Source organism: Muntiacus reevesi, chromosome 4 (genome assembly GCF_963930625.1).
Source record: "Muntiacus reevesi chromosome 4, mMunRee1.1, whole genome shotgun sequence".
NCBI lineage: Eukaryota > Metazoa > Chordata > Mammalia > Artiodactyla > Cervidae > Muntiacus > Muntiacus reevesi.
Genome location: NC_089252.1, coordinates 8410309 through 8427203, shown reverse-complemented (window position 1 = coordinate 8427203; position 16895 = coordinate 8410309). Strand labels below are relative to the sequence as shown.

At 37.9% G+C, this 16895-nt stretch overlaps 1 protein-coding gene across 2 annotated transcripts in view; it reads left to right on the top strand.

Moving 5' to 3' along the window:
• The window catches only part of CCDC102B (coiled-coil domain containing 102B), a 238406-nt gene that overhangs the window by 37228 nt on the left and 184283 nt on the right, over positions 1–16895 (top strand). For both annotated transcript variants that reach the window (XM_065935113.1, XM_065935114.1), the window contains exons 2-3: positions 10614–11220; positions 12594–12814. In XM_065935113.1, the coding sequence (XP_065791185.1) occupies positions 10630–11220; positions 12594–12814 (812 nt within the window). In that variant the 5' untranslated portion in view covers positions 10614–10629. The remainder of the gene's footprint in view (positions 1–10613; positions 11221–12593; positions 12815–16895) is intronic.

Below are 16895 nucleotides of genomic sequence, written 5' to 3'. Positions count from 1 at the left end.
TTCTTCCTGATGCAGGGATCAAACCCATGTGTCCTGCGTGTCCTACACTGGCAGGTGGATTCTTTACCACCGCTGCCACCTGGGAAGCCCAAAATTAAGTACCAAGTTCTGTATTTAAAATATTGCTTTACGTGACCATCAAGGCAAAGATGACAATATTTGTCAACCTTTGGCAACTTCTTAGGGGGTAATTTTGAAACTTCTGAAGCTTACTGTGGCAAATATTTTGGGTACGAGGTCCTCATTAGCTCTTAGAAAGAGTAGCTGCAAATTCAAGGGCTGACAAGTTCCCTTTTGAACTCTAGGGGGTGTGGATTCTTTAAGTCTGGTCTTTCTCTTGTCCAGAATAAATTTTATCTTGCCTATACACTCCCTATAACATAAGATGAATTGATAGTATTGTGATTTCCATGAGTTGGACTTTTTACGACTTTGATCATTCAAAAGGGTGAATTTTAATCTCTGCCACCAATATGGTTATAGATCTTCACGATGAAAACTAAATTCCAGATCATGTTTAAGAAATAGAGCCTCACAAACAATATCATGCAGCCTTTGTGTGAATATTGTTTTGCTTTAGTGTGAAGAGTGGGCGTGTATGCTCAGTCACTTCAGTCATGTCTGACTTTTTGTGACCTTATGAACTGTAGCCCGCCAGGCTTTTCTCTCCATGGTATCCTCCAGGTAAGAATACTGGAGTGGGTTGCCATCCCACTCCATGGATGGAGGATGGAGGGGTCCTATCCTCCTCCAGGGGATCTTTCCAACCCAGGGATGGAACCCACATCTACTGCATTTCCTGCATTGTAGGTGGATTCTTTACCACTAAGCTACCCGGGAAGCCCTTAGTAAAAAATAGGGTGAATGAAACAAAGTATTTGGCAATATAATGTGTAGGTATAGCTCACAAATATGCAGATACATTAGGACATTTCTGCTTCTGATTTCAATTTTTCCTCTCGGCTTTTTGAAGTGGGATATATTTTAGTAGATTTGGATTATTAATGTAAATAATATACTGTTGGGAAAATTGAACAGGGGTCACAAAGCGTTGGGCACAACTGAGCGATGAACAGACAGACTAAGAATAAATATTTTTATTAAACATTTTTATAACTGCATTTCAAAAGTAAATATGAAAACCATTTGGGTTGTATGCTCCAAATTTCATTATCAAGCCTGTGAAAACTTGCTGGTCAGCTGATGCGGAGCAATTTGGCAGCTACACACATTCCATCAAATGGGTGCGAGAAAGCACTGAATCTTACTGACATGAGAAGAGTTTTCTCTTCTTCACAACAAAGTGGTAACCAGATCCATGAGGAATTTCTGACTTAGCCACACACATTCTTTAAGAGCAAGTGGGAATGACATAAATGGCTTAGGAATTTTGCTTAGGAAATGCATAGCAAAATTGGGATGGTTTGTGGTCTTATTCACTGCAAAATGAGCATAAATAATGGAAAATATCAATGAATTCTATATTGAAGGAAATTAACAATTTATTAAAACAATTTTAGCAAAGGAATAACTTTGTTAAATAAAGAACAAACAGAAAAAAAAAACAACAGTAAGTCATAGGTCCTCTCAGTACCACTTGGCTTGTATGAAACTGATAGTAATTATTTCATTGGTTCATTTGCTCTCACGTTATGACTTAATAATTAGAATTTTGAGTTGTTGGGTATATGCTTTTCTGGATTTTATTTTAATTTTCTAACTAATATCTATAAACACAGCTTTATAGTCCTCTACACTATTTAGTTAGTTAGTTAGTTAGTTCAGTTGCTCATTAGTGTCCGACTCTTTGCAACCCCATGAATCGCAGCACCCCAGGCCTCCCTGTCCATCACCAACTCCCAGAGTTTACTCAAACTCACATCTATCGAGATGGTGATGGCATCCAGCCATCCCATCCTCTGTCGTCCCCTTCTGGTCCTGCCCCCAATCCCTCTCAGAATCAGGGTCTTTTCCAGTGAGTCAACTCTTTCCATGAGGTGGCCAAAGTATTGGAGTTTCAGCTTCAGCATCAGTCCTTCCAATGAACACCCAGGACTGATCTCCTTCAGGATGGTCTGGTTGGATCTCCTTGCAGTCCAAGGGACTCTGAAGAGTCTTCTCCAACACCACAGTTCAAAAGCATCAATTCTTCAGCGCTCAGCTTTCTTCACAGTCCAACTCTCACATCCATACATGACCACTGGAAAAACCATAGCCTTGACCAGATGGACCTTTGTTGGCAAAGTAATGTCTCTGCTTTTTAATATGCTGTCTAGGTTGGTCATAACTTTCCTTTCAAGGAGTAAGCGTCTTTTAATTTCATGGTTGCAGTCACCATCTGCAGTGATTTTGGAGCCCAAAAAATAAAGTCAGCCACTGTTTCCCCATCTATTTCCCATGAAGTGATGGGACCAGATGCCATGATCTTAGTTTTCTGAATGTTGAGCTTTAAGCCAACTTTTTCACTCTCCTCTTTCACTTTCATCAAGAGGCTTTTTAGTTCCTCTACATTTTCTGCCATAAGGGTGGTGTCATCTGCATATCTGAGGTTATTGATATTTCTCCCAGCAATCTTGATTCCAGCTTGTGCTTCCTCCAGCCCAGCATTTCTCATGATGTACTCTGCATAGAAGTTAAATAAGCAGGGTAACAATATATAACCTTGACGTACTCCTTTTCCTATTTGGAACCAGTCTGTTTTTCCATGTCCAGTTCCAACTGGTGCTTCCTGACCTGCATACAGGCTTCTCAAGAGGCAGGTCAGGTGGTCTGGTATTCCCATCTCTTTCAGAATTTTCCACAGTTTATTGTGATCCACACAGTTGAAGGCTTTGGCATAGTCAATAAAGCAGACATAGATGTTTTTCTGGAACTCTTGCTTTTTTGATGATCCAGCGGATGTTAGCAATTTGATCTCTGGTTCCTCTGCCTTTTCTAAAACCAGCTTGAACATTTAGAAGTTCATGCTTCATGTGCTGCTGAAGCCTGGCTTGGAGAATTTTGAGCATTACTTTACTAACGTGTGAGATGAATGCAATTGTGCAGTAGTTTGAGCATTCTTTGGGATTGCCTTTCTTAGGGATTGGAATGAAAACTGACCTTTTCCAGTCCTGTGGCCACTGCTGAGTTTTCCAAATTTGGTGGCATATTGAGTGCAGCACTTTCATAGCATCATCTTTTAGGATTTGAAATAGCTCAACTGGAATTCCATCACCTCCCCTAGCTTTGTTTGTAGTGATGCTTTCTAAGGCCCACTTGACTTCACATTCCAGGATGTCTGGCTCTAGGTGAGTGCATCATGATTATCTGGGTCATGAAGATCTTTTTTGTACAGTTCTTCTGTGTATTGTTGCCACCTCTTCTTAATATCTTCTGCTTCTGTTAGGTCCATACCATTTCTGTTCTTTATCGAACCCATCTTTGCATGAAATGTTCCCTTGGTATCTCTAATTTTCTTGAAGAGATTTCTAGTCTTTCCCATTCTGTATTTAATGTCTTTGGAATTACACAAAATATATAAACATTGTTTCCATTGTTCAGTTGCTCAGTTGTGTCTGACTCTTTGTTGTTTCATGGACTGCAGCACGCCAGGTTTTCCTGTCCTTCACTGGACAGGGGGACCCTGGAGTTTGCTCAAACTCAGGTCCATCACGATGTAAATTCCAGACTCAGTGTCACCTCCTCAGCTTTGGAAGGTGGTACGATCTTTGACATGACCAGGTTTTTGCTGTTCTTTCCAATAAAATGTGCAACCTTTTAGTCACCTGGAGACACCTGGAAATTGTAGCAAGATTATTCTTACATGAAAAAAAAATTTCTACTGGGCTCTCTAGTTCTACCACAGCTAATACTAATTTCAGTTTTTGACTCAAAATCTCAATGGACATTTTGGCTTATTTATTTGGCACTATTAAATTGGATTAGATTACCTGAGAAAATTGGGGTAGTTTGTGGTTTCCTTCACAGAAACCTTAAAATAAGGTAAATACTAAAAAATGCTAAGGAATTCAACAAATGTCAGGGTTCTATACAAATAGGTAGTAAGTAGCATAGATTTTATATGTATTGTTAGAAGAAATAAACTTAAGCTATGAGCTCAAATCTTAGATAAAATATATTTCTATCTTAATATTTGTTTACAAGTGAGACATTTAATAGATATTTTAAACCAGGACTTTCTTCAACCTGATTGATGTTCCCAGTACTACAGAAGAGTAGTTAAATTATGCTATATTCTCCAAGAAATTCTAAATTATCTGAACCTAAATTTGTGCTTGGCAGGCAGAGCACTACAAAAATTTCAAGGTGATCAGCCTGCCAAACCCCAGAAATTTTATTTTTCCAAGACTCATTACAAATGATACCTTGGTACTTTATAAAGTAGATTGTGGATTTTGGATCTTTCTTTATGTCTACAATCACATTCCAAAGAAGTAAGATTGATAAGTTTACCTGTGACCCAAAAGGTTAGTCTTTTAATGTGTAACAGTAATTCTTTTTTTTAGCCTCTAAAAATGTAGAAAACATTGATATTGTTTGGAAATGGTAACAATAATATCAAGATGCCATGTGGAGAGATTATTCTCAAATAATTTCTTTTATAAGAAATGAGATTTTTTTTTTATCATGGAGCATTATCTTAGAAACATTATTTTTCTCAAATATTTTTTCCTGAAAATCTAAAGAAAAGACATGTCATTGACATAAAACAGTGATACATGGCTTCAACAATTCTAAGGAATAGTAAGAAGTTAGAAAGATAGGAAGCAATGAATAGTTGGCTAAGAAAAGGCAGGGCTTATCACATGAGTTCCAATTCTTTAAAATAAAGATAATTTCTATATGATCAGATAATACAATTTAAATTCAATAGTGGCTTTTGGAAAACATAAATATACTTGTTTTAAAATGTTTACATTTGTGCTTATTTTATGCTATACTGATTTTAGAAAATAAAGTACACTTTATAGGCAATCTGTACATATTTATTTTATATTATTTAATTGCCTTCTTTGTTCAAGTATTTCCTGCTTCTATATGATTCTAAAATCTTGCATTCACATCAACAAAAGTAGACTATAACTGTCTGTATAATTTGACACTGTGCATGGATTTTTAAAATATTATATTTTAAAAATATTGTGGGCAACACCTGATCTATTTTGATGTGATGTTATATTGTCATTCACTGTAATTGTTTCATTTACCTGTCACAACTGCAGTCTTCACATTTAATATTTAGTGTTCTCTTGCAAAACACTCCTTAAAATGTGTTGTATTTTTCTGCTTTGACCTGTACAAATTGCATAGGTTTTCATGCTAATCACTTGTGCATGTTTAACAGGCCACATTTTATAGTGCAATATGATGTTTTACTTTCCTGAATACTAAAAACTGGTTCTTCTTTTTCTCTTTTTATCCCAGTGAATGTTGTCATGTATATAGCAACAAATGTTCCTTAGCATTATATTTAGTATCTGAATCAATCTATTTTCTCCTTGCTTATGGCTTTTATTAACATTATTGCATGTGCATCAGAGATCCTATACTTCTTAGGAAGAAAAAAAAACCCAAGACAGGTTTCATTTAGAATTCATTTCCTATAGGTTAATGGAAAGCAATAAGTATAAACAATGAAACAAAAATCTCTTTGGACCTGATTTTGTTCTGCTCTGATAAAGTAACTTTTGCCAAAAATGCTTTTATTTCTAGTCCACCCCATTCTTCTGATAACATAAGACATCACTTGAGACTTTTTTTCAGTACGCAGGTGTGTGTTAAATCACAATACACTGTTTATTTCTTTCAAAGAGAGTTAAAATTTGTGATGGTTAGCTTGATTGGTTGGTGTTGGTAATTAGCAAGATCCCAAGATGGCAGAAGACATGTCACTATCACAGAGGAGGCCAAAGGGAGGACCTCAGATGTAGGGCCTCCAGGGGATGGGACAGAGGCAAGAGGTCCCACGAGCTGCTACCTGAAGAATGGGGAGGTGGGCGTGTGGGGAGAGGGGACTGGGCTCCTGCATAGCAATTGGGTTGCACAGAGGAGATCACTGAGGCGAGGTTTGTGCAAGGAACAGACACCAGGGTGGCTGAAGCATGGAGCAGTGGACAAGGCCAGACCTTGCAGCTCCTTTAAGCAATGAGGAGGAGATAGAATTCACTCAAAACACAACATCAGGATTAGCTGACTACTTGTAGGATGGTTTAATGGGAACTATCTGAACATAAAAATATCCAGAATGGAACTCTGCCCAACGTATTTATGAATTAACCTAAAAGATAATCTCACCAGAGTGGATATGAAAAGGCATTGACCCTGGATTCCTTAATTCCCCAAACGGACTGACCTCTTCTTTTTTTAATCTTTCCTTTTATTTTTCTTTAATTTTTCCCTTAATAAAGTATGTGTGTTAGTCGCTCAGTCGTGTCCAACTCTTTGCGACCCCATGGACTGCAGCCCACCAGGGCTGCATGAGATTTTCCAGGCAAGGATACTGGAGTGGGTTGACATTTTCTTCTCCAGGGGATCTTCCTAACCCAGGGATCGAACCCAGGTCTCCTCCACTGCAGGCAGATCCTTTACCAACTGAGCTACAAGGGAAGCTGCTTTGTAATATTGAGTTAGTTTTAGGTACACAGCAAGGTGATTTAGTTATATGTATATGCATGCATTTTTTCAGATTATTTTCCACTATACATTGTTATAAAATATTCAATAATGTTCCCTGTGTTATACAGTAAGTTTTGGTTGCTTATCTGTTTTATGTATAGTAGTTTATATTGCTAATCCCATACTCCTAATTTATTTCTCCCCTGGCTCTCTTTTCACTTAGATAACGATATGTTTTTCTGTGGGTTGACTCCTTCTGACTGTGACTTGGACTGGGACCAAGTCTGACCTGCATCAGGACCCTTAGCCCTAGTTTCTTCATATCTGGGATAGAGATAATTTTAGTACTGAACATTTCACTGAATAATATTCACATGTTAAAAAATTGAGATTATACCCCCTTATTCCATGACATTGAGACCTTTCTTATAAATCACATTTATCTGTTGCTATTCCTAATCTTTAAGCACACCGTTTTGCCTGCAATGTGGAGATCTGGGTTCGATCCCTGGGTTGGGAAGATCCCTTGGAGAAGGGAAGGCTACCCACTGCAGTATTCTGGCCTGGAGAATCTTGTGGACTACAGTCCATGGACTTGAAAAGAGTCAGACACGACTGAGCAACTTTCACTTTCACTTTTCTCTTTCAAAAGAGAGGGAAGGAGGGGACTTCCTTGGCAGTCCACTGGTTAAGGCCCCTTGCTTCCAGTACTAGGGTCATGGGTTTGATCCATGGTGGGGGAACTAAGATCCTGAATGCTACACAATGTGACCAATTTTTTTTTTTTAACTAAACCAAAATAGAGGAAAGAAACTGAAAAAATTTAATAGTACAACTGTTCACAGTGACATATGAGTGACTTGTGTAGCACTGAGAATAACAGTCACCTTGCCTAAGAGACAGCCTGGGCTAGACATTCCATATGCAGCTTCCCACTTAATGGTCACAAGAACTCAACAAGGCACATGATAATTCTGTTTTCCTTTACAAATAGGGATATGAGTCAAAGGCAATTTGTGTGATTTGTCCACGATCACCTACTTAGAAAATGACAACCAGGACTTGCACCAATAGACTTTGGAGTCCAATGTCTCATATAGAAAACCCCTCGTGGGCAAGAAATAATACATTTAGTAATATAGTCTATACATTGTGGACCAATCAAATTTTATTAATATGGCTATATACTGCACCCAAAACTACTTGCAGTAATCATGGCAGCCTGATATTTTTAAAAACAGCTTTATTGAGGTGTCACTGGTATAAAATACTGCATGTATTTACTGTACACAATTTGATGAGCTTGGTCCTATGTGTGCACTCATGAAACCCATCATTTTCAAGATAATAAACATGCCCATCTTCTCCAAGAGTTTCCTGGTGCTCCTCACTCCTTTTTTTTTGTGTGGTAAAAACTATGCAAAAATCAATATAAGAAACCAGATTCAAAAGCATTAGAATATTTTCCCATATATCAAATGCTACAAACACTGACAAATGCTTTCATAGTCATCTGAAATAAAACATGAAGATTAGGTACAAATGTATAGACAAAAAGGAATGCTTTGATAAATACACGTAAGGATTACATATCCCCACTTGCTTGAGAAACACTTTTGGACAGGAAATATTGTTCAAGTTCAAGGGTTGAATAACTAAATCCCACTCAATTTTGTTTAGTCATGTGTGAAAAAATACAGAGTTAATTGACAGGTAAGATCTTTATGTACCAGAATCCAATTATCGAGTCATCAGAAAACTAGTGAGATAAAAGTTAATGAGATATTTTAAGGACATCACAATTTTATGATACTGATTTATTTTTTAAAATAGTAAGGTTAAGTGTAATATATTGAAATAAAATTTCTGTCTTCATTTGGAAATTTCTACCAAAAGAAATACAGCATTAAATATTTATATGTATAAAAATATACATATACAGATACCAAGGTGGTGCAGTGGTAAAGAATCCACCTGTCAATGCAGGAGAAACAAGACACAGTCTCAGGGTCAGGAAGATCCCCTAGAGAAGGAAATGGGAACCCACTCCAGTATTCTTGCCTAGAAAATCCCACAGAGGAGCCTGGCGGGCTACAGTCCATGGTGTTGCCAAGAATCAGACATGACTGAGCAAGTGAACATGGCACAGTACATGCTTGTAATTAAGAGTTCTTTTTTTTTTTAATATTGGTCTTGGTTTACTAAAGGTCCAAGAAACTTGGTCAGTTATAATACCATTACCTCAAATTACAGTGAATGAAAGGAACATTTACTCCAAGTCAACACTAATTCAAATATGATTGGACATATACTAACACTAACAAAAATAATTACCATGAATCTGTATTATTATCATAAATGCTATAATAAGGACTGAATTGGTTTGGCATTTCTACAGAATACTTATTAAAATGTGGTTTTTTTTTTTACTACAATTGAAAGTAATATGCATTTAATATTATATTGTCTTTTTCTCTAGTGAATCAAAGTTTATTTTGTAACTTAATTGAGATAGTGAAACCCCTTCAGTTGATTAAATAGATGGTTCATAAAAAGGCAGTTTATGATCTGTAACTATATAAAAGGAAATAGAAAGGTGAGTAACTAATGTCATGAATATAAAATGTTATCTAAGATTATTTACACCAGAAAAATCTTTGATAATAAAAATGGGTAATCTCATACAAACACAGAACTTTATGAATTTGTAAATTAACCTGCATGTTCTGAGCATTTATTTTAAAGAAAATGTTCCACTTGCTAAATCCTCAATGTGGCTATACTGCTATATTGAATAAGGTAATGGGTGTACATACTGATAAGAAAGGTTTGCATTTACCAATTAATTTGTCTTTGCTATTTATACTTGAAGCTGTTTTTAATTCCATTTTAAAGCTTTGAAATTGTTGAGACTCTGTTCTATGTTATCTGTGAAGCCTCTTAATTTCTAGAGAACAGTCCATCATTTCTTTAGCAGTGTTCCCTAGAGGACCCTGTAAACACCCTAGGAAGCTAACATTGATTTGACACATAATGTAATACTAAATTTGGTTAAAAGTATTTTTACAGGCATATTAAGTATTTTAAATTTAGACTATAAAATCTTTAAGGACAAAGACTACATCTTACTCATAATATTTTATTTTTTGAACTTATAATGATATGAGCCATGGTAGGAAATTAATTCATGTATCAGTTAGATGTCATTATGACTGCAAGTAACAGAAAACTCATCATAGCTTGAATAAATATGGGTACTCGTTCTTGACATAGCAACGAGACTAGAGGCATGGCTTCTATGTTCCATGCTGCAGCTCCATCATTACATCAGGTGCTTTTTCTCCTGTTCCACCATTTTTAACGTTACAGGACGCCTTTTACACTTGCTGTCTTTCTAGATGATGACTTGGTTCAGGTAGGAAGAAGGCAGAAGGAAAGCGCTCTCATTCTCACATCTTCACATTTTTCTAGCAGACTTCCCCCTCACATCTCATCAGCCAGAACCAAGTCATGTTGCTTTAAGAGTTAAATGAGGGTCTGTCATGGAAGACTTAGGCCACTCATGATTTAGCCCCTCCTGGGATTGAAATAGGGTTTTACCGTTCAAGAGATCAATAGCTTCTGCCTTCTACTTGAACAAATCATGCTTTAGTTAGCAGGGAAAGGGGGATCATTGAGAAGTTAACGGACAATTGTGTTGCAATAAATATTACCTGAATAGAACCGGATTTATTAAAATGAATTATTCAAGTCCCACGCTAGCCCCAATTGTGTCTCTGCGCATTTATTTGTATTTGTTCGGCAAAACTAAATGGGAGCAATTTCTGTTTCTTTGAGGATAATTACGAACGCACAAATTCCTGCATATTTTTAGTTACAGTGGAAAGAAAAATATGCAGCCTTGAAAAGATGCATTGTTTCTGTCAACTTAAGGTAAGTCTTGCTCTTATCATTGCAGAGAAAATTCAAATGCAATTATGTTCTCTGTCCTATCTTAGGCCTGAAAAGATAAACATGAATTTAGATTCCATTCATCGGTTAATTGAGGAAACACACATCTTCGGGATGCAGCAGTCCGGGGTTAGATCACCGTGCGACCTGGCGGCACCCGCCCAGTCCCCTGGGGACCCTGGTAACTCCTGTCCGTCTCCTCTCGGGCCGCAGTCTCCAGCCGCTCACAGTGGCCGCGCGCCCGCCTGGAGCACCGCCGAGTGGGATATCGGCGCCGAGCTCCGCCTGCGGGAGCTGGAGGAGGTCAAGGCCCGCGCCGCTCAGATGGAGAAGACCATGCGGTGGTGGTCGGACTGCACGGCTAACTGGCGAGAAAAGTGGAGTAAAGTTCGAGCCGAAAGGAACAGCGCCAGGGAGGAAGGCAGGCAACTCAGAATCAAGTTAGACATGGCCGTGAAGGAACTGAGTGCTCTGAAACAGAAGCGGCCTTTGCCGCATCCGGCGGAGGCCGCCCAGGACCGGAAGCTGCCCGGGTTCCCGGAAGCGGCCCGTCCACAGAGAGACCCATTGCAAATTGGTTCCAAAACGTGTGAGTCCATCAGAGAGTGTTTGGGAAAAAGAGAATTTCCCACCAAGGAGGACGCAAATAGTAAGGTCAGGAGAAGAATCCAGAGTGCGTGCATATGTGAATGCTGGGTCTAGTCATAAGGAGGGGGCGGGAAGAGAGCAACGCCGGTGGTGACTGGATTTGTTGTTTAGGCTGCTAGAACTGAGGACCACTGACTGGGTGACTTCAGAAACAGGAATTTATTTTCTCACCATTCTAGAGGCTAGAAGTCTGAGGTCAAAGTGTTAGCAGGGCTGGCTTCCCCTGAGGCCTTCTTCCTTGCCTCACAGACAGTCGTCTTCTCCCTGTGTTTTCACATCCTTTTTCCTTGGTGTGTGTATGTTGTCCAAATTTCCTCCTTTTTAAAAAGTTTTTTTATTGAGTTATAGTTGATTTACAGTGTTGTGTTAATTTCTACTGTACAGCAAAGTGATTCAGTTATATATATACATGCGTTGTCTTTCATGACAATCTCTAGGTCCATGCATGTTGCTGCAAATGGCATTATTTCATTCTTTTTAATGGTTGAGTAATATTCCCTTGTATACATGTATTTTCTTTATCCATGTCTCTGTCGAGGGACATTTAGGTTGCTTCCATGTCTTAGCTATTGTAAACAGTGCTGCAATGAACATTGGGGTGCATGTATCATTTGGGCCATGTTTTTCTCTGGGTATATTCACAGGAGTGGGATTGTAGAGTCATGTAGTAATTTGATAAATACTGGGCTTGCCTTCTGGCTCAGCTGGTAAAAGAATCCGTCTGCAATGCAGGAGACCTGGGTTCGATCCCTGGGTTGGGAAGATCCTCTGGAGAAGGGAAAAGCTACCCACTCCAGTATTCTGGCCTGGAGAATTCCATGGACTATATAGTTCATGGGGTTGCAAAGAGTTGGACTGGACTAAGCGGCTTTCACTTTCACTTTCTTTGATTAACAACTCACAGAACATGCTTAAGGAAACTAGGAATTCATTTTATCTCCTTAAATAGTTTATACTATTTACTGTTTATATTATTACTCCTTTCTATTTAATTCTACCTCTAAAACGAAAAAAAATAAATAAATTAGTATCTTGCTCTTCTATGAGTCCATCTAAAATGTTAAGCTTTTCTGTGATATATAGGGTTTATGGTAGATATAATGTAGATTTCATTGTAAATGAAAACTTTTAAAACACTGTGGGGATACTTGTTTTATTAGAATAAGGTAGAACATTGAAAGGGAAAAAAAGCCTGAGAAATTATAAGTTAAACTTTGACCATATACCACTATTAGAGAATGATAAATAAATGAAAATAAAAATTTGATGTTGAATCATAACATTTTATTTCCATTCAAAAATATTTTTTTCATGATTTCTCTACATTGAATTTTAAAATTCAACACTAATCATTGTTTTGTATATTTTTTTTCTTTCAGGAAGGAAGTTTGATTATTGACCCTTTAAAATTAAGTGAGGAGATGAAACTCAGTCTAGACTGTCCTGATTTATTCAAGAATGGCGGTTCTGAAAATTGTACAGTGAGACCTGGATTAAGACTGCAGGCAATAAATCTGCCTCTGGAGAATGAAGTGCCTGAAATTTCAGCTTTGCAGGGGCATTTGGATGATTTCCAAAAAGTCTTAAGGAAAGAAAGGGAGTAAGTGCTAATCACTGTCTTCCTTAATCAAGTCTGTCTTTCAAACTTCTTAAAATTGTTAAGTCTAGTAAGCTGGCCGTTTGGTAAAGTATTTTGCCTATGACTAAAATATTAATTACTAATATTTAAAAATGTATTTGAATTTTATATTCATTTTTTGAATTTTGAAAAGTTATACGATGTTAGTTTTTATAGTTTTTTTTTTTTTTATCATAACCTTGTTCTCATCATCTCTGGTAGATTCACCTTTATTATATTTGAATTACTAATGTATATGGTTAAAATAGCCTGTGTATTATCTAACTTTTACAGCACTCATGGATTTCAGTGAGTCAATAAAATTGGATATATTAATATTCATAATGGACAGTTCACAGTTTTGTGAGGTATTGATTGCCAAAAAAAGATGCTTTCTTCATTTACCATTTGGGTTATAGAGGAAGGACACTAGACTTGAGATTAACATACCCTGACATTCATTTTGTTCTGACATACTCTAACCATGTGATAGTGGATTAACCAAGAGTGTGCTATTGTCAGCTTCATAAAAATATGGATAGTGATGCCTGTGTTCCAATGGTCTATTGTTTTATAACAGAATTTCCCAAATGATGATTATTACTGAGATAGCAATCACCAGGTATTCTGCTCATGAATCTTGAGCGTGAATCTGTATGGACAGCTCATCTCTTGCTACAGGTGTCTTCAGCTGGGATGGCTCAAAGGACAGGGTGACTTTAGGTGTGTGGGGGTGTAGTAGATCATCTGAAACCTCACTTACTCCCAGATCTGGCAGTTGATCTTTTTTTCTTCTCTGGGTCTTAGTTGGAACATCTTCACGTGGCCTATTTGTGAGGCTGCTTGGCTTCCTTGTGGCATAACGGCTTGGCTGAAAGTGAACATCTGAAGGGCACAGAGAGAAATAGATGGTATTTTAATGACTTTGCTTCACAAGTCACATAGTACCACTTCTGCCCTCTGCACTGAAATCTTATGAGGATCAAACACGATGCCTGAGAAAGCAGCCTCTAATATGAGTTACTCAACATGAGTTTCTTGTTGTTGTTCCCTCTTGATTACCCTAGAAAATTATTAACATTGTATGGATTATTCGATGGTACTTTAAAATGTGGCCCCTAGATCTGAAAATAATTTTCAATTCTCTTTTGTTATAAGATTCTTAATGGACAGAAAAAAAAAAAAACTGGCAGTAGTGTATGTTATCACTAAGTATGCATATAACTATTATATAATAGTTTTAATTCCCCTGGTTTTAAATGGATTGAAACGGTGATAAGTATGCACACAGACCTCTCACAAATACTCTAAGCTCTATATCTGTCAATCCTTTTCTGTCAGCCACGTGAGTCCCTCTGAAATTTATTCCTACCTCTAATTCCCTTTTTCTGATTCTTTGTCTGTACCTCACCTTATGCAGATTGTGATAACACAAGTATCTGTGTAGGTGATAAATATTTATTATTCTACTACGAAGTGTAAATTCCTAACAGAGGTGATCAACATTAGTAGCAAAAGAGAATAAGATTGAATTTTATGCCTGCACCCATGTGCCATGTTTAGTCACTCCGTCTCGTCTAACTCTGTGACCCCATGGACTGTAGCCCGCCAGGTTCCTCTGTTCATGGGGATTCTCCGGGCAAAAGTCCTGCACTCATGTTAACAATTAATTTACTCTGGAACTACAAGTCTCAGTCAACTTCTAACCTCTGGGCTTCATTTCTTGAAGGATTTAACTTTTTAGTGGTTATAGACTTCTTTCCAGCCCACTCACGTTACTTCACCAACATATTGTAACAGGAATAATGTGAAAATGCTGTTTCCGACATGTAAACTCCCCAAGGTGCCAGCTTGAATGATACACCTTTGTGTCTTTACACTCTCACTATACACATGTATTCATGTATACAATTGTGTATGTTTGACTTCCTGGGATAAGTGAGTAATTCCCATAGTAAGTAAATCCTCCAGTTCTTAGCAGCTTCCGTATATAAACTGAAGACAGGTTAGAGAATGAAGGTGGAAATGGGACTTTTGATTCCATTTTGCTTTCTTATTCTCCCCTTTAAGAAACAGTCCCATGAGTCTATGAATTAACATTAGCCAGCAATCCACAGGAGGAAGTTGCAAAGTCTTTTTTTTTTTCTTCTATACAAGAGAATGTTTCCCAAGGATATAGTATACGCTGTTACAATAAATCTGTCTAATTTTTAAAATTCCTCCTCCTGGAATCTCAGTGAGTGGGCGGCTGGAGTTGAGAATATGGGAATGTATTTTTTTCTATGTTCCCACTTAGTGGGAAACTTCTCTTGACTAGAGTACAACAATTAAGCTAGAGAACTCAGGGACTTATTCCCAACATTGCCACTGACCAGAACCTCCTTATCGAAAACACTTAACTTTATCTATTATTTGTACTCTGAGTATTGTTCAGTTTGATAAATAATCACTCAGTATCTGGAAGTTGCTTGTGTACTGAGAACTTGTATATTTATGATCTCTTTTAAAAAGTGACTTCACAGGTAGAAAATTTGAGATGAGAGAGGGAAAACTGATCCTCACATAGAACCTAAATATTTAGGAAGAGGAACTTTAGCAAATCACATTGTAAGTAAGAGAGACAATGAGATGAACTATTCTGATGCAGTGTTTTAGCATTTAGAATTAGTTCTAAAGTCAAACTGCAGATGGCACCTGCATCCCTTAGAAAAATGCTGGCTTTGTGTTGATGAATCTGAGTTTTAGTCTCCCTTTTAATTTAACTTATTTATTTTTAATTGAAGGATAATTGCTTTACAGTATTGTGTTGGTTTCTACTAAACATCAACATGAATCAGCCATAGGTTTACCCATGTTTCTTGATTTGTTTTCAATATGAGAAGAGTTTTGCTTTGGTTCATTAAGTGTTGTGTTTTTCCTTAATAAAATTAGATTTTAAATCTTGGTGAGATGGTATCCCAAGTTGAAAATAATCCAATGATTAGCATGAGATAGAAATATAGATCCACACACACATGGATGTGAATGTATATGTGTATTCCTCAGTTAACACAAGGAAGAATTTCATGCAAGTCTGGTAATGTGCATGTGTGCCGTCGTGTCCGACTCTTGGCGACCCCGTGGAATCTAGCCTGCCAAGCTCCTCTGTGCATGAGACTTTCCAGGCAAGAATACTCGAGTGGGTCGCCATTTCCTCCGCCGGGAGATCTTCCCGACCCAGGGATTACACCTGCATCTCCTGTGTCTCCTGCACTGCAGGTGGATTCTTCACCTGCTGAGCCATCAGGGAAAGCCCATTTTATTGTGCCCTTTGACCACATCGCCTTGCTTTGCCCACCTCCCAGCTCCTGGCATCCACCACTCTACTCTCTGTTTCTTTTTCTTTTTTTGCTGAAGGATAATTGCTTTACAGAATTTTCTTGTTTTCTGTCAAACCTCAGCATGAATCAGCCATGGTTATATATGTACATCTCTGTTTCTTTAAGTGCAACTTAAATTTAAGCCTTTGATCCATTTCAAGTTAATTTTTTTTTTTTTTTTTTTTACTGTAAAGTATCTCTTTTGTATTTGGGCAGTCCTTTACCTATGAGAGAGTCTGTCTCTCTGCATGGACTATAAAAACGCTAGTAGGTTTCTCCCTCAGTTTCCTTTGCAGGTAGGCTGCAGACCCTTGACATAGCCGTCTGGATATTTTAGCAGACGGCATTACTCCAAAAGGAAGAGTGCACCGGAATTCACCCTGGTGAGGGGGGAAGACAGTGGATGTGGTCACATCTTGTTTTCAGAGCCGAAAGTGACCTCTTGTGTCTGGTGACACCACCCCATGACCTGAGTTGGGGGTATTGAGGTTGTGCTGTGATGTCTGTGCCTAAAAGGTGGCTGCAGTGTGGTGCTGACGGGAAGATTTTCTGTGGCTTTATCTCTGGTGTTTCTGACTCTGCATGTTCCCCATTTGCTTTTCTGGCTCTCCCAGAGGTGCCTTGTGCCATTAATATCCCTTTCTTCTTAAGTGAGCTGATTCGAGTGTACTATTTGTCAATCACATAGTTGATATCAGGATAAT